Source organism: Bombus vancouverensis, chromosome 6 (genome assembly GCF_051014615.1).
Source record: "Bombus vancouverensis nearcticus chromosome 6, iyBomVanc1_principal, whole genome shotgun sequence".
Classification (NCBI taxonomy): domain Eukaryota; kingdom Metazoa; phylum Arthropoda; class Insecta; order Hymenoptera; family Apidae; genus Bombus; species Bombus vancouverensis.
Window position 1 is genome coordinate 13556773 of NC_134916.1, and position 15484 is coordinate 13572256.

At 35.5% G+C, this 15484-nt stretch overlaps 7 protein-coding genes and 1 pseudogene across 8 annotated transcripts; 3 read left to right on the forward strand and 5 right to left on the reverse strand.

Moving 5' to 3' along the window:
- Positions 1–25: 25 nt before the first annotated feature.
- Trm7-32 (tRNA methyltransferase 7-32) lies at positions 26–2699 on the forward strand. 2 transcript variants are annotated; one of them, XM_076619017.1, is made up of 6 exons: positions 26–42; positions 1113–1314; positions 1396–1465; positions 1553–1752; positions 1822–2216; positions 2286–2699. In XM_076619017.1, the coding sequence occupies exons 2-6, from the start codon at positions 1194–1196 to the stop codon at positions 2607–2609; spliced, it is 1110 nt and encodes a 369-aa protein (XP_076475132.1). In that variant the 5' UTR covers positions 26–42; positions 1113–1193; the 3' UTR covers positions 2610–2699. The 2 variants fall into 2 exon arrangements, with proteins under 2 accessions (XP_076475132.1, XP_033187866.2); XM_033331975.2 differs by lacking the exon at positions 26–42 and adding an exon at positions 395–510.
- An 86-nt stretch (positions 2700–2785) lies between these two features.
- On the forward strand, positions 2786–5426 carry LOC117155699 (uncharacterized). Its single transcript, XM_076619012.1, has 4 exons — positions 2786–3273; positions 3390–4517; positions 4582–5207; positions 5289–5426. Exons 1-3 carry the CDS (start codon positions 3141–3143, stop codon positions 4992–4994), a joined length of 1674 nt encoding a protein of 557 aa, XP_076475127.1. The 5' UTR covers positions 2786–3140; the 3' UTR covers positions 4995–5207; positions 5289–5426.
- Positions 5284–6368, forward strand: LOC117155700 (putative U3 small nucleolar RNA-associated protein 11). The gene is made up of 2 exons (XM_033331964.2): positions 5284–5437; positions 5543–6368. The coding sequence occupies exon 2, from the start codon at positions 5551–5553 to the stop codon at positions 6310–6312; it is 762 nt and encodes a 253-aa protein (XP_033187855.2). The 5' UTR covers positions 5284–5437; positions 5543–5550; the 3' UTR covers positions 6313–6368.
- Positions 6369–6401: 33 nt separating this feature from the next.
- LOC117155703 (uncharacterized) lies at positions 6402–7607 on the reverse strand. The gene is made up of 4 exons (XM_033331966.2): positions 7366–7607; positions 7158–7292; positions 6850–7027; positions 6402–6772 (listed from the first exon to the last, which is right to left on the reverse strand). The coding sequence occupies exons 1-4, from the start codon at positions 7445–7447 to the stop codon at positions 6505–6507; spliced, it is 663 nt and encodes a 220-aa protein (XP_033187857.1). The 5' UTR covers positions 7448–7607; the 3' UTR covers positions 6402–6504.
- Positions 7608–7647: 40 nt separating this feature from the next.
- Positions 7648–8917, reverse strand: LOC117155701 (uncharacterized). The gene is made up of 3 exons (XM_033331965.2): positions 8419–8917; positions 8180–8328; positions 7648–8098 (listed from the first exon to the last, which is right to left on the reverse strand). The coding sequence occupies exons 1-3, from the start codon at positions 8837–8839 to the stop codon at positions 7925–7927; spliced, it is 744 nt and encodes a 247-aa protein (XP_033187856.2). The 5' UTR covers positions 8840–8917; the 3' UTR covers positions 7648–7924.
- A 294-nt stretch (positions 8918–9211) lies between these two features.
- Positions 9212–10332, reverse strand: LOC117155704 (uncharacterized). The gene is made up of 3 exons (XM_033331967.2): positions 10168–10332; positions 9791–10042; positions 9212–9704 (listed from the first exon to the last, which is right to left on the reverse strand). The coding sequence occupies exons 1-3, from the start codon at positions 10265–10267 to the stop codon at positions 9451–9453; spliced, it is 606 nt and encodes a 201-aa protein (XP_033187858.1). The 5' UTR covers positions 10268–10332; the 3' UTR covers positions 9212–9450.
- Positions 10333–11201: 869 nt separating this feature from the next.
- Positions 11202–13913, reverse strand: LOC117155793 (uncharacterized; annotated as a pseudogene).
- LOC117155696 (uncharacterized) lies at positions 13769–15366 on the reverse strand. Its single transcript, XM_076619367.1, has 3 exons — positions 14903–15366; positions 14511–14777; positions 13769–14437 (listed from the first exon to the last, which is right to left on the reverse strand). The coding sequence occupies exons 1-3, from the start codon at positions 14997–14999 to the stop codon at positions 14064–14066; spliced, it is 738 nt and encodes a 245-aa protein (XP_076475482.1). The 5' UTR covers positions 15000–15366; the 3' UTR covers positions 13769–14063.
- Positions 15367–15484: the final 118 nt, after the last annotated feature.

Below are 15484 nucleotides of genomic sequence, written 5' to 3' on the forward strand. Positions count from 1 at the left end.
CGTTTACGTTCCATAGGAAGCATGCAAACATGATGAAATTATGTAAGAACGATTTTACTCAAACTCGTGTTTCAGACAAACACGAAACTCTCGTCCGTTTCACGGGAGAATAGAATAAACGTCGTAAATCTTTCAATGCAATCATAATGTGTGATTGTGTAATAGTAGAGAGCAAAGGGGATGAATCTTTTTGCGATTACTGTTTAAACGAAACTTTGGACAAATGTGAAACCGTTGTTGATGTTCGTGAAAGATGAACTAAGTGTTGCTGTTAATAGTTCGCGGTAATATTGACTCATAAATAAAAGATAAAAGATACGATTATAAAAGACGATTATTTCTATCGTTTTTATTATCGAAACGGGAATTCCTGAGCTAGAAAATTAATGAAATAATCGTCGGGAAGGTATACGATGTTTATATAAAACGTCCAGGAAGACATAACAAACGTGCAATTTTCGAATATTCTCTACAATGCATCATCTGGAAACTACAATAATTTTCTTCACCGTGGGTATTTTTTGTACTTTAATTGGAAAACACGTATCCGCATTTGGTCCCGATAAACTGGCAGATAAAAAAGATATTCTACAAAAGATCTACTGGCCTTCGATGCGAAAATATATTGTTCCGTTTTAATTACTTCATCTATCAGTGTTACGCTTGATGAAAACTCCTCGATAATATTTGTACAAATATTTTTCTTGAATGACACATTTAATGATATAAAAACAAGAATGTTTAATCCCTTAACCTACGATTTACGTTCGAGAATTTTGAGCCGAAAACGTAAACAAGCTATTATATATTATATTATATATTATATTTGACCCGATCATCGTACTACGGGCTATGCCCATAGTTGTAGGTTAAGGGGCTAAAAACAAACGCAAAGTAGTTGCTTTTATTTTAAAATTTATCTCTTGGTCGTAGTCCGATACGTAAGCATCGTCCCCTATAATTTAAGAATTATAAAATATTAGTCGTATTTATACAGTAATGAACGCTGACTGAACAAATATTGAACTTGGCGGTTATTTTCTTAGTGTTACCAACAGATTAATGCTAGAACTCAGAAATACAGTTTCTGTAAGAATCTTTATGTTTGTCAGCGTGAGGAACCCAAAATCTGAAAGTAACCAAAACGTGAAACGACAGTGAACAATAAACATTGCATTCCACATTGTTTAACTATGGGAAAAACATCGAAAGATAAACGAGATATTTATTATCGACGAGCGAAAGAAGAAGGATGGAGAGCAAGGAGCGCTTTCAAATTGCTTCAAATAGATAACGAGTGTCATATTTTAGATGGTACGTACGTAAGTATACAAAAATAAATGACTCCAACACTGCACAGATAAAATACAATCTTTTGTTTATGGCTGAAAAAAGGGGTTAACAAAGCTGTGGATCTGTGTGCTGCACCTGGTAGCTGGAGTCAGGTTTTATCACGAAGATTAAAGTATGTTGCAATCGATTTGCTAAAATTCTAAGAAGAAATCAACTTTTGCAAGATACCTAAATCTTGATTATATATTTTCACGAATAGCGAGAATTACAAAAAAGCTTTGGAAACAGGAAATGCAACGCCTCCAAAAATAGTTGCGGTTGATTTACAAGCGATGGCACCAATAGAAGGGGTGATTCAAATTCAAGGAGACATTACCAACATTAACACCGCGAAGCAAATTATTTCTCATTTTGACAATGAACAGGCTGATTTGGTAGTCTGCGATGGAGCACCAGATGGTAAATTTAAATTAAAGTATTATTTTCACTGATAAATTATAATAATGCTTACAGAGTAATTATTAACAGTTACAGGTTTACACGATATGGACATTTATATCCAATCTCAATTATTACTAGCAGCTCTAAACATTACTACTCATATACTAAGGAAAGGAGGCACGTTTGTAGCAAAAATATTTAGAGCTAAGGATGTGACGTTACTATATGCTCAGTTAAAGATATTTTTCCCCTATGTTTATTGTACAAAGCCTAGCAGTTCTCGCAATTCTAGCATTGAAGCATTTGTAGTCTGTAAAGATTATTCACCACCTGAAGGTTACGAACCTCATATGTTGAATCCTCTCTTGACTCATGAGCCGTGTGATTTTAATGAGCTTACAGGAGTTAACAGAGTCATTGTTCCATTCGTTGTATGTGGTGATCTTAGTCAACCCGATTCTGATACGTGTTATCCACTGGATGTAAGCTTTTCTTATTTATCACGTTCACGTTGAATTATATTTTGTACTATCTATGTTCCTTTGTTTCAGTTTGAAGGGAAAGAATACACATATCACGAGCCAGTACAAACACCGATTGCACCACCATACGAAGAAGCATTGTCTCTATTGGAGGACAGAGATACCGATTTTAGAAGATTCGATGTTAATGTAGTAGTAGATAATCTAAATTCCATGACCATTGCAGACTTTAAAAAGCAAGCGAAGCAGAAAAATAAGGAGACAAATGAAAATAAGGTGACCAAGCTGCAAGACAGCAAAAACGATGATAACAACGAAGATATATTGGGTCTTGACCAATTAATGTCTGCCCAATTATCTAATGAATCTGATAATAAAGATAATACGACGTAAAAATTTGCGTGTTATTTTATATTTTTTAATTTTATAAATTACTTTTTTAAACATGTTGTAACATTCTGTAAATATATCATTGATTCCGTAGGAATTGCTTTTATCCCATATCCTTAATCCAAAAAACTATTTAAAGGTGGTATTTTATTCATTACTAAATTTTTATTCCTCCTTTAATTATTTTCTTCTATATCCGGTCAATTAATTATTCACTATGTTGCTTAAATGTCAAGTACCAGAAAGAATTGTTTTTATACATGTATACTTCGTATTGTGTTGACTATAATAAGGTAGTAAACATTACATCGTCTCAGTTTGCGTTGACCTCGTCTAACTATGGCTCCAGTTGAGGTATTTATTCAAAGATTTTTCGAGCTAAACCTGTACAATTACTATTCATCATAAAATTTTTACATTGAGTAGACAAACCGAACTTGTTACGTATGCAAGAAATTATTCTGCTGCGCGTCATGCCGGGAACAGCATGAAGAGAAAAAACACAAGAAACGGCAACCGAACTGTCCATTCTGTATGAACGAGAAATTTTCGTTCAAATCCCTCGAGGATAAGGTTCTTCTGTGTCACATAGCAATCACGCACTTGCCTCTGTATTGTTATTTGTGTGGTGAGATTTTCAAACAGATTAAAGATTTGGAATCGTTTGGTAATTATCACTGTACTTGTTTTTATTTTTCATAAGGAAATTCATATGCGAATATGGTTACTACACACTTAATTTTGCTGATAATTAAAATTCATCTTTTATATTGTTTTCTATAGATAGAGGCAATTGCAAATGGTGGAAATCACAACATCGATATTCATTGGTGTCCAAAGAACAAAGATCCGTACTGAATACACCACCTTTGGCTTCAGAAGAAAAAGCATCGTGCGAAGACAGTAGCAACTTCGGTTCATTGACCTCTCCTCCTGAACTTTATAGATACACAAGTACGCCTATGGTCATCGGCCAAAAAACGAGTTTAGATTTTAAAACACCGAGTGCTCCGAATTTCTCCTTGAAAACACCAAAAACTAATTCCGCATTGAAAAGCAGTTTGAAATCCGACAATTCGAGCAATTACATGAGTTGCCCGTCTGCCACTATTCACGAGGAAACCCTCTTCTATTCTTTGCCATTGAACCAGGAAAATAAAGAATTTCCCCAAGGTAAATCGAAAAATCTAGGAATCATGAAGAGCAAAGATAATAGTAACACAAGTGAACGTTATACGGACAATAATTGCATGGAAGATATGGAATTAACGAATGTCGAGGATGAAGTGTTACCAGATTCTCAAGCTCTAGAAACGCATCAAGGAGAGAAACGATCAGATTCTCTAAAGAAAGTTCGATTTTCGGACCAGTATGAGATTCCTTCAGAAGCTAGCCCGATGGTTGTAATGGATGTAACGGAGAACGAAGACTACTATGAAACGTGCAACACGTTGTCCGAGATGAAAGAGTCTCTGGAGAAATCGCAGATCAAGATTTACGAGGATAATGCGAAGAATATACAAAAAGAATATCGTAGTCCGGAAAGAGTGAATGTGAGAAAGGATCAGCAGCCAGCTGATTCCTCGCGGATAGTGATGATGGTAGTCATGGAAAGCAGTTCTAAAATGACGACATCTGATTTGATAGAGTCTAGTTTAAAGAAACTGGAACGTATCGCTTCTAATACAAATCTTTCAACCAACAGCAACAGTTCCGCTGGTTGCAGTAGCTCGGTGAGTTCTGTTGGTTCTTATGCCGCTTCTAGTCATAATTATTACTCCTCGTCAAATGAATTAAGCAGTCCTGATAATAAAGATTCAAGTACTTCGAGTAGTAATACGGATAACAGTAACTCCGGTGGAATTTTATCCGCGGTCGCCAACGCAGTGAGAAATGTCATGAAAAATTTGGGTATGTATACTTGTCTTTTTTAAAAGTCGTATTTTTAAAGAAAATAAATTGAATTAATTTTTAGCAATCGGTTCCTACAAGGATGTCGAAAAAGAACAAGTTCTTCCAAGAGAAAGCGTTGCACCGATACCCTCCACTTCAGAGGCCTCAAGTTCCTTATCAAATTTCGCATCTTCCTTTTTACAAAAATCAGGAAAACGACCGAGAGATGATATCGAAAATGCACCTCCACCGCAACCGTCAACGGAATTCACTGTCCCTCAGAATGAATTGTGCAGTCCCGTTGCGAAACGACACCGCGGATGGTATAAAATTAAAGGACGAGAACCGATTGCGAGAATGCGAAACAATCGACAACTTACATCTCAGAGAGGAGTATCGTCGGAAACTCAGGTTTTCCATCAGGGATCGTTATCGGTTGGAAACACAGTTCTACCTCTTCCCGATAGAGCCCACCAATCTACGCAAACCGATTGATAGTCGATAATAATTGGAATTCCAGCGATATCATTTTCTATAAAAAAAATTTTTTTTATTGAAATATATTTTTGTGTTATTGTATTGGTGTATATTCGTTTATTAAATTAACGCACTTAGTATTTCAATTAAAGTAATTGTAACATTTTATGCGTACTGTATTTATTTCATTAATATCGTAGATTATTTTTCTATTTTGAAGTTTAAAGTATCGTAAGTATCGTAAAGTTTGTCTGCTTTTTAATAAATAAGGTGTCATTTAAGTATGCTCCTGGTGTGATTCGAATTCGTTAGCTCCTATGGCGCTGCTGCAACTGGTATCGTATCGATCGATTGATGTTTGAGGTTATGTTTCTTAGTGTTACGACAGCCACTGTACGACAACATTATAATTTCCTTTTAAAGAAAAATTTCTTGTTAATTTAATCGTGTGTTGTGTCTGGGTATGTTACACCTTTGTTTAAGACAGTATTACCATTAAACTCTTAAGATTTGCTTAAGTATTTTTCGTTTTGATTTATCAAAAATATTCTTTCTAATCCTTTTAGTTTTAACAATGTCTTCATGGAAGAAAGCAGCAAAAGCCACACAGAAGACTCATCGCGAGAGACATCAACCAGAGACTCGCAAGCACTTGGGTCTTTTGGAGAAAAAGAAAGATTATATTGCCAGAGCCAGAAATTATCAAGAAAAACAACAAACTTTAAAACTTTTGCGTAAACGTGCCCTAAACAAAAACCCAGATGAATTTTATTTCCATATGATCAATTCCAAAATTACCGGAGGTGTTCATAAAGAAAAAAAAAAACGTAAAAATCATACACCGGAACAAATACAGCTAATGGAGACGCAAGATATTAGATACATTGCTCACAAGAGAAACATAGAAGCAAAGAAAATAAACAAGCTTCAGAGTCAACTGCATATGATAGATGCTGCAAATGAAACCAAGAATAAACATACCTTTTTTGTAGACGATTTGGAGGAAGTCAAAAACTTTGATCTTGCTAAGAAACTGGATACACACCCAGCATTGATATCCAGACGCACAAACAGACCAAAATTAAGTAAATTAAAAGATATGAAATTACCAGACATAGATGAGGCAAGCTTGAGAAGAATTGAAACTGATAAACACAATGCTTACAAAGAATTACAAAAGAGGATAGAGAGAGAAAGGGAATTGACTATTATACAACAAAAATTAGAAATGCAAAGAGCACTAAAAGATAAAAAAATTACTAAACCAAAACTAATAAGCGTAGGAACAAAGAATGCTGCTCCTGTTTACAAATGGAAATTTGAAAGAAAACGATAACTTCTATTATGTGTAGGCGTATAAGGCGTATTTTTAATAAACAATAAAACAATCTATTTTTTAAAGTTTTTAATTAACTACATCTACGGTATAATTTATCATTTCTTCACAAAAACTTTATATCTAAGCCAGTTATTAATTAAGTATTTGGAGTAATCTACAGAATATTGTCATATTTCTTATAATATTTAGTTAATCAATATCTACGACTGTTGTTGGTCTACATCCTGGTACTGTTATTATTTCTACATCCGTTGATGTAGTTTCTTCAGTTTCCACCGTTCTCATCGTCGTCGTTTGAGTGCTCATTACCGATGTCATTCCTGCGTTCATTGTCGTCGACGTCGTTCCGTTACCTGGTATTGTAGGCAACTCCATCGATATGCTAACGCAGTCGTAATTTAATTGCCATAGTCGTTTCTTAGAGAAGATATCCAGTCGAAGGCAAGCAGTGATTGATCTTTGAGTCAAATATAAGAAAAAAATTTAATGAGAATTATATGACATCTTTAAGTATTACATTCAAGTGTGTTTTACCTGGGAAATTTATTGAGTTCCAATATATTTACACATGCAGATGAAAAGTAACATCCTGGTATATTAGTGCAGAACTTTAATGGCTTATAGTTTGTGATTGTTCTACTTCTTAATGTATCGGAGTTCAACGCCATATCAATATTTAGCCCATTTCTTTGATAAGTAAGATTAACGCAAACTGCACGAGATAAAGAGAATTTTGAAGAGATAGTTGAGCCATTGATTCCAAAGTGATCGAAACCCGTCAATGAAATAAGAAGATTCGAAAACGATCAATAAAAAAATAATTAATTATACTAAAAACTTACGCTTTTTTTCAGCTTTGGTGTATAAAATAAAAACACTTTGACAGCAGGAGCAAGAATAAGATGTATTACAGGTACAATATGTCTGAAACGTCTGAACAGTTCTATAAGCCAAGAACCCTTTAGATACGGGGATTCCTAATAAACATTTTATTTAAAAATGTGAAACTTAACTTTTATAACAGAAACAGAGAATAAATAAAAAACTGACTTCCTTCCGTAGCACCAACCGTCCAATAAAAAATTAAACGTAACCAAAATGAAATCAGGACGCCACATACTTTGGAATTCATGCTTAGTACCTTTCAATGGACTTTTTCACTGTGGTACATTTACAGCACTGCCTCTTTTACCTCTGTTACATGGACACGTTACATCTCTCATAGTTATACTAACCGGCATCGACGATCGACGTTCCACAAAACAATATTGTTTCGACTCGGTGGTTGCTACACAGGATGTAATTACCGAGGTATAATAAAAAAAAAGTAGGTTTCAAATACATCTATTTATTCGTCTCTTGATAATGTACATTACGATATTCAGCAGTTAATTCGATGTTTCGAACGACGCAAAGTTACTTTATAAAACATGACCGAACTCGTTGACAATCATCAGACTATTAGTTTACAAACAGATCGTTGCGTTACGCTCTTAAACATAAAAAGAAAATATAATAAATAATGATTGCTGCCATACGATGGCAGTAGGAATGCGTAATTGTACTATTAAGTTCTTCGCGACTGTCACGAACAGAATCTTAGGTTTCCTCAGAAATCAAGTAAATCGTCGTCATCGTCGTCGTCGTCGTCGTAATCATAATCGTCTTCATCCTCATCATCGTCATCACCTGGTAAGAATTCTATTTGACCTAATCCACCTCCGTCCTCTGGCTTTACCAGAGCCAAACCGTTTACACCGAATCTAATGCAATCTAATCCGACCTGGAAATATTTGCATTATTCGTAAAAACGTTGAGAAAGAGACGTCCCTTTATCCATCCCCGGTCGTCAAATCCAGCTCACCTTAAATATCGTGAAATCTTGAAACTTTCCCTCCATATTTATACACGCATGAATATTTCTGCCCTGGAAATAAATGTTATAAAATCGAACACACGCTTTAACGATTGGAATTCGTGGCACTGGCACACATATTGGCCGAGGATTCTTTCCTGAAACGTTTGAAATGCTCGTGAAATTAAAGTTATCTTTTTAAAACACGGCTGAAATTTAAATATCCTATACGTTGTGACTAAACATACCAGATATGGTTCTTGTATACAGAACTCTATTATTCATCGAAATCTTCGCGGTAAAGCTAAACTCATCCGGATCGTACGTCACATTCACGCATGCTTTCTGTTTCCAAGTGTCGAATAAAATTCTAGAACAACAACCGCAGACACCTCCTCCGCATTGACAAGGACCTTGTTTCGTGGCGGTCACCTGAGTCGTGGTGTTCGACGTAGAATTCGTCACTTGTTTCAGCAATTCGTGTAATTTCTTTGTATTCCAATCTTCTTCATTCTTCTTGGAATCGCCGTTTTTCGTAACGGCCAATATGTCATTGTCTACGGATGTTTCTAACGTTCTCTCCGAATCAGAAGCTCTCTTGTTAATCCGTTGCAAGGAGCTTTGAATGCAAAGAACAGCGAAGAAGAGTAGCAAACAGGCAGCCCTCATCTCGCGTCCTTAACGATGCCGGATTCAATGACTACGGAAGAACATCTCTTCGTGAGATAGATAGTACTCCTTGTTGAACGTTCGACACTCGACTGGTCAGTTAACGGATATCTCATTCTGACCTCGTTTTACGGAGAAATTTAGGTTTACTTCGTACTGGTCGCACGCATTTTATTTTCTGCTGGATCGCCGTGGTAATCCGATTAAGGAAAAAAAGCGACGAGCTATCGGCACACGAAAGATTGAGAGTGCATGCTATAAAAAAAATCATAGCTCGTGTCAAGGTTCTTATAGGACATCATTTATTTATCGCGTAGTTTTATTCGATATACTGGCTTGGTACAAACAGCAAGAAAAGAATAACAGGTATGATTATGCCGATTTCGTTCAACTTTATTATACATTATACTGATAAGGTAACAATAAATTCTACAGATTAATCTTTAAGTCAACGAATAAAATTGTTACAATTTTATACTTAATAATAACTATATAATTTTACACCGATATTAATTCATTTCTGGTATTCATATTTTTAATTGACCAATTTATGCCTCTTGCTCAGAAGCTAACGTTGGAACGTAGTTGTCATAATCCAGATTGGACAGAGTCTACTGCTCGAAATTTATTTCGTCGTACATTTTCGATTCCATTTCCTGTTGATTCTCTAACTGTGCGAAATTGTTCGCGGAGATACCATGTTTGCCAATAGTAAAGCATGGGATGTTTATGTGACTCTTAAAGAAAGCGTATTTAAGTCTGATGTTCGCGCAAACCCGTAAACCATTGTCAACAACAGAGACTTGTGTTTGTTCGCAAACTTTTACTCCTTCGAAAATGTTACCACACATTTCAGGTGTGTTCGCTACAACAATTGTGAAATATATCATGAGAAATTACCGTTTGATATACAAGTATAGAGGAATGAGAAACAGGAATAAAGAAGCTTACCTTTCGCTGAATGCGAGAAGATCGTTTTTCCGTTTACGGTTATTTCAAGCTTAGGGTCGTTACCGTTGACAAGTTTTGCACATAATGAAGCTTTCATGTTTTTGACATGAACACCAACGCAACAGCCATAACCGTTCTGTTCACTTTTGCATAGCGAACGTTGTTGTATCATTGCAACAAGAGCATCGCTCGTGTCTACATCTAATTCAGTTCCGGTGTACGGATCATAATACGACACTAAGTTGGACTGGACTGCGAAAATTTAATCGATTCGATATAAAATTATCCTATGAAGCGAACCGACTGCTTAAAATTACTATCTACTTCTGAATTAAATTCTTTCCAACTCTTTGACTTTCATAAAAATTATTTGTTACCTTCTTGAGAAGCTTCGATATCTTCATCGTGCAACGCAGCGCTCCAAGCAGCCTGTACCAGGAGGAGTGTCACGAAGATGTTCAACAATTTGAACAACATGATTTTGGCGAAGAAAGAAGAAAAGCAAGGTGTATTACAATTTCACAAAATGTGATTTGATTGCTTTGAGTCGAATCCCATATTTATATATCCCTTCGTGCTCATCGATTAGATGAAATCAGCACGTGACTTTTACAGACGCACGTATAAAAAGTACTTGTTAAGTATTGATTATCTTGATTGATAATCATTTGAACGACTTATAGATAATACATATATAAATATACGCCATGCTGTATACATATATATACATATATATACATACTATACTTATGTTATACCTTATAGTGTATATTATACTATAAATATCTCTATATGTAGATATTATGATTATCTGACTTTTGTCTGTTATCGCAAACTACATCGTTAATTAATTGCTGAACAAAAAATCATTTAGAGAAAAAAATTAAAATTAAAACATAACTACTGAAGTGATTGTCAACATAAGTAGATTCGTACGTTTTCGTAGAAAATAACGAGCTGCATCGATTACTGCGTTCAAAATTATACAATTCTATAAAAAAAAAAACGTATGTGATCTTTATATGACTTTTACGTACAACCTACAAAAAAATTAACGACAAAAATCGAAATAAATGAAATCTTATCTGAGATACTTTTTCATACAGTAAGTAATTTACATAGTTTATATTTACATATTAAAATCGGATTTTACATAATAAAATGTTTAATTAATACGTTTATTTACAGACCCAATATATTTATCAAACACAGAAGTACATTCCTTATTATTTTCCTAATCATTTACATTTTTAACGTAAAAAATCCATTAGTAATCTTTGTACGTGAGCTCCTTCAACAAGTTTTGAATTGTTGTTATCTATTAGCAATTTTTCAAAATCATTAATTACTTAGGAAATAAAGTGATTTATGATAACAAAGGAATTTATCAGATTTTCCGCTTTTTAACATAGTTAACAATGATAAGTCGAGTTAATAAAGAGGCCTAACAATCTTGAACGGCAGATTTTACTAAACATTCGACTGATCGATTTCGGAAACTATCGTTCCTTGATTATTTTATTATTCTATCTATACGTATACAAAACGGGACGAGCATGAATATAAGATCTAAAAATCTCGTTTTTTTGGTGTGACGATTGCTCCTCGAATGCCTATTTTCTGCTAAAAGCCGGGCCAAGCCTAATTCGTAATTCGAGTCATCATCGTAAGCTTCGGAAAACTGGTTATATTTTTTCACTTTGCCCTTCTTCTTTCCATTCTCTTTTTCGTCATAAACCAACGCGCTGATCACTGCATCTTCTTCGTCGTAGTCGTCATCTAAATCTTCAATTTCGCTTTTCTCATCTTCGTCCTCGTGATTCTCGTGTTCACTTCCGTCAACCTCCTCATCTTCGTCCTCCTCTGCTTCGCTGTCCTTCTCGTTATCATCGTCGTCGTCGTTTAAAATCTCTTCATCCTCATCGTCGTCGTCGTCATCGTCGTCTAGACTATCTCCTAGAATATCGTCATCGTCGTCTTCTTCGCCCTTAATCGGTTTCCTCAAGGGTTTCTTCTTCTTGTTCGTTTCATTTTCTATTGCGTTGATGCTGGAGCTTGTGATGCTTGGCTTTTTCGTACTCGTATCAATCGCTGTGAATTTCTTAATCGGTGTTTTATCCGGCTTCGCATAGGACTCTATCTTATTGAAGACCTTTTTAACGATTTCTTCGGCTTCGTTAACCGTCGTATCGGTGACTGCAGACTTGTTATTTGTTTCGATACTGCTTTATTCTCTCATCTTCGAGGATTCTTGATTATACTCGTCGTCTTCTTTGGAATTATTAGCGACAACGTTACTTCCGACGCTAGAATCTACCGACAACGATATCAGCTTCCTTAGAATTGAAACTGTGAAGTAAAGAAGAGGCGGGCCGTGATCTTTTTTTATTCTTCTAAGAGTGTTGAATCCGAGAATAATTCGACGTCATCTTCATCCTCGTCTTCTTCCGTAGAAGAATTTGGCACGAAGTTAGCCAATAGTGCGCCATCCTCGGAATCATCGTCTTCCTCGTCATTGTCCTTCAGCAAGAAAATCACGTCATCTTCCGGAACCTCGACTTCGAATACTGGAAATGGTTCTATTGGACGTAGCTTTAGAGGGTCAGGGTCAAATCAATGATATTGCAATTGCGTATATCTTTTATTCATTCTACAGTTCACAGGAAAATGTTATCAATAAATAAATACTATTAATAAATACGTATCATCACCTAAAACAGCTTGTTCTACCGTTCGCGGAGAGATGCGATCGCGTGGAAGCGCGCCAACGGAAGTCGTAAATTCCCGTTACGATAAAAGATGAACAACAATTTCTGTTTTATATCATTTTATGGTGGACGGTGAGACGTGTTGTTGGTTAAATCAATAACGAAACGAGTTGATTTCGTTAACTATATTTACAGATATTTTAAAATGTAGAATACAAAGTTAATCGGAAGCGTTGCTCGCTCGATGATACTCGTTATAAGATTGCGCGATACTGCGGTACTGATACTAATCGTTATACTGATTCGTTAGATTGATTCGATACTGATATTCATTCGCACTACTACTGACTCGCGGAGATCTTGGTCGTGTATTTGTACTGATCGAGGGGGGTATCGAAAGGTTTGAACATGTTTGAACATGAAATTGCTTTGTCCAGAGTTTGTTTATTACTTTATGTGCATCGCAGTGTTAATCCTCTGTGGCTAAACAACTATGTGAAGCATCTTCGTATCGAAACGTCCTAAGACGCATATGCCGATACAATTCTATTGAATCAGATATGATCCATTTCGTTCTATTTCTATTATTATGTTCCTGCATAATTGAATAAACTAATATAAAACAAAAAACATTTTGCGTCTATTATTTCCTTATAAAGCAAAAGAAACCTTTCGGACAACCTAATATAATCGACGTCACGAAGTGGTCGATTTCCTATTTCGGTTAGGATAACAGAGGTGGTTGAATTGACTATAACACTGAGAATAACAGATTACAATATATATTTTATCCCAACAACTTGTAGATATAGACAGATACGCTCGGTGCGTACAAATATAAGTTAAACAGATGACTGATCTAAAGATGAAAAACCAATCAAGAGATATAGACTAATCTAAGGATGACAACAAGCGAAGAGATGTTGACTGATCTGAGGACGATAAACCAGTGAAATTCGGTAACGATGCTATCGCAGAGGAAAACTATTGCTGGGTGTTGGTCGCCCCACCACTAGTCGTTTGCGGGTGGAAATGATCGTTGAACATGGGAAAAACGCAACCTTTCCATTTTTTACCTGATGGAGCAATAATAACAAGGAACGTCTCGACTTAAATATATTTTATAACAATTAAGAATTATTGTGGTCCGACTAATTATATTTGCACAACTAGTGGCCGCCTCGACCGAGGGATGGATTCTGGGTTACGTAAAGAGTCACCTGATGTAACACAGCTAACGCGTAAATTAGCTTCGAGTTCTGTCGCTAATTCTAAATTCAGTCTAAAGCAGGCTTTGATGAGATGTTTGGTGATTTTTGGGTACTTGGAAATATTCGCATTTTATTCGATATACTGTCTCGGTACAAATAGTAAGAAACGATAACAGGTATGACCATAGAGACGTGGTCCAACATTATTATACACTGTACGTTACAATAATAAGGTACATAATAACAATTGGTATAACAATAATAACAATAGGTACTAGAAATTAATCTTTAAATTAACGAATAAAATTACCGCTACTTTTTAGTTAATAATAACTATGTCATTTTACGCAGATATTAATTCGTTCTTAGTGATCGCAATTTTAATTGTCCAATTTGTGCCTCTTGCTCGGGAGTCAACATTAACATCTGATTGTCATGAACTTCCAGATCCTGCTGTTCGAAATCTACTTCGTCGTATATTTCCGGGTTGGTTACTTGATCCTCTGACTCCGTGCCAATCTGATTCGGTAACAGTCCTAGACTAGCAATAGAGATCCCGTCATCGCCAATTTGAACGCATGGAAATCGGAATCCCGAAAATCGAAGGAAGAGAAACTGAAGATCGATGCTCGTACAAGATCGCAAATGGTTATTAATATAATAAAAGTCGAATTGACCGCAAATATTTATAAGGTTGGAAAGACCAACACATATCGGGCGTGGATGCACTATAATTAAAATATATCGTGAGAAAGCACAGTTCGATAAATATACAGAAAGAAAAGAAAATAAAATTCTTACTTCTAAAGCGATGTGTTAATATTGGGTCTCCGTTTGCGGTTATGATAGCTTTACTGTCTGTATCGATTGTAATTCTAATACACACTGGGCCATTAAAACCAACGAAACGAATACCGACGCAACAGTTACAACTGTTCTTCTTACAGTCGCATAGCGAACGTCGATATATCTTTGTAGCAATCGAATTATTTAGTTTTAAATCGATTATCTCTTCGTTTAGCTCAGTTCCGGTATTCGGGTCATAGTACGTCACTGAATTGGCCAGAACTATGTAAATATAATCGATTCGGTATAAAATTGTCTGATGAAACGAGCCAAGTGTCTAAAATTACTATCTGTTTCCGAATGAAATTCTTTTTAACACTTTGATTGTCATAAAAATTATGGGTTACCTTGTTGAAGAGCTTTAATATTTTTATCGTGAGACGTAGAACACCAGGCTGTCTGTACTAGGAGGAGTGTCACAAAAACGCTGCACAATTTGAACATGATTTTGGCGAAGAAAGAAGAGAAAGGTGCGTTGCCGATCGGTTGAACCCACAAAATGATATCGATTGGAATGTAATACCGTGTTTATATACCGTTTCGTGCTCATCGATTATACGAAATTCAAGCGTGAGTTCTGTAGTTCTGTGTAGGGCACTGTCGATCTCTACTGATAAAACGTTTGACCCACTGATGGATAATTTATTGACTGTGATTATAACCTATATTTCGAAATTATTTATTTATTATTTACCGAATGAAAAGTTTATTTAGAGATAATCATTAAAATTGATGTGTAACTGATCTACTATTTGTCGATGTAAATAGATTTTTACTTTTTGTACAAAATAACGAGCTGCTTCGATTGATGTATTCAAAAAACGTATGTGATAAAAGTAACAAAAAGCTGGAAATCATTCAAATCCTCCGTGAACAATCTTTTCATGCAAAAAGTACATACCGTTTGTGTATAAGCTGATATAAGTTTA

Bases quoted from the DNA above. Each gene is read 5' to 3' on its own strand.
- Trm7-32 (XM_076619017.1), top strand. From the start codon at position 1,194: ATGGGAAAAACATCGAAAGATAAACGAGATATTTATTATCGACGAGCG. The intron at 1,315-1,395 runs GTACGTACGTAA...GGCTGAAAAAAG, and splicing joins CGAGTGTCATATTTTAGATG to GGGTTAACAAAGCTGTGGAT. The intron at 2,217-2,285 runs GTAAGCTTTTCT...CCTTTGTTTCAG, and splicing joins ATACGTGTTATCCACTGGAT to TTTGAAGGGAAAGAATACAC.
- LOC117155699 (XM_076619012.1), top strand. From the start codon at position 3,141: ATGAACGAGAAATTTTCGTTCAAATCCCTCGAGGATAAGGTTCTTCTG. The intron at 3,274-3,389 runs GTAATTATCACT...TGTTTTCTATAG, and splicing joins TAAAGATTTGGAATCGTTTG to ATAGAGGCAATTGCAAATGG. The intron at 4,518-4,581 runs GTATGTATACTT...ATTAATTTTTAG, and splicing joins AAATGTCATGAAAAATTTGG to CAATCGGTTCCTACAAGGAT.
- LOC117155700 (XM_033331964.2), top strand. From the start codon at position 5,551: ATGTCTTCATGGAAGAAAGCAGCAAAAGCCACACAGAAGACTCATCGC.
- LOC117155703 (XM_033331966.2), bottom strand. From the start codon at position 7,447: ATGAATTCCAAAGTATGTGGCGTCCTGATTTCATTTTGGTTACGTTTA. The intron at 7,028-7,157 runs GTAAGTTTTTAG...TATCTCGTGCAG, and splicing joins CACCAAAGCTGAAAAAAAGC to TTTGCGTTAATCTTACTTAT. The intron at 6,773-6,849 runs GTAAAACACACT...TTTGACTCAAAG, and splicing joins GAACTCAATAAATTTCCCAG to ATCAATCACTGCTTGCCTTC.
- LOC117155701 (XM_033331965.2), bottom strand. From the start codon at position 8,839: ATGAGGGCTGCCTGTTTGCTACTCTTCTTCGCTGTTCTTTGCATTCAA. The intron at 8,329-8,418 runs GTATGTTTAGTC...CAAACGTTTCAG, and splicing joins GTATACAAGAACCATATCTG to GAAAGAATCCTCGGCCAATA. The intron at 8,099-8,179 runs GTGAGCTGGATT...AAATATTTCCAG, and splicing joins AAGATTTCACGATATTTAAG to GTCGGATTAGATTGCATTAG.
- LOC117155704 (XM_033331967.2), bottom strand. From the start codon at position 10,267: ATGTTGTTCAAATTGTTGAACATCTTCGTGACACTCCTCCTGGTACAG. The intron at 10,043-10,167 runs GTAACAAATAAT...AAATTTTCGCAG, and splicing joins TATCGAAGCTTCTCAAGAAG to TCCAGTCCAACTTAGTGTCG. The intron at 9,705-9,790 runs GTAAGCTTCTTT...CAATTGTTGTAG, and splicing joins CTTCTCGCATTCAGCGAAAG to CGAACACACCTGAAATGTGT.
- LOC117155696 (XM_076619367.1), bottom strand. From the start codon at position 14,999: ATGTTCAAATTGTGCAGCGTTTTTGTGACACTCCTCCTAGTACAGACA. The intron at 14,778-14,902 runs GTAACCCATAAT...ATATTTACATAG, and splicing joins TATTAAAGCTCTTCAACAAG to TTCTGGCCAATTCAGTGACG. The intron at 14,438-14,510 runs GTAAGAATTTTA...TTTTAATTATAG, and splicing joins ATTAACACATCGCTTTAGAA to TGCATCCACGCCCGATATGT.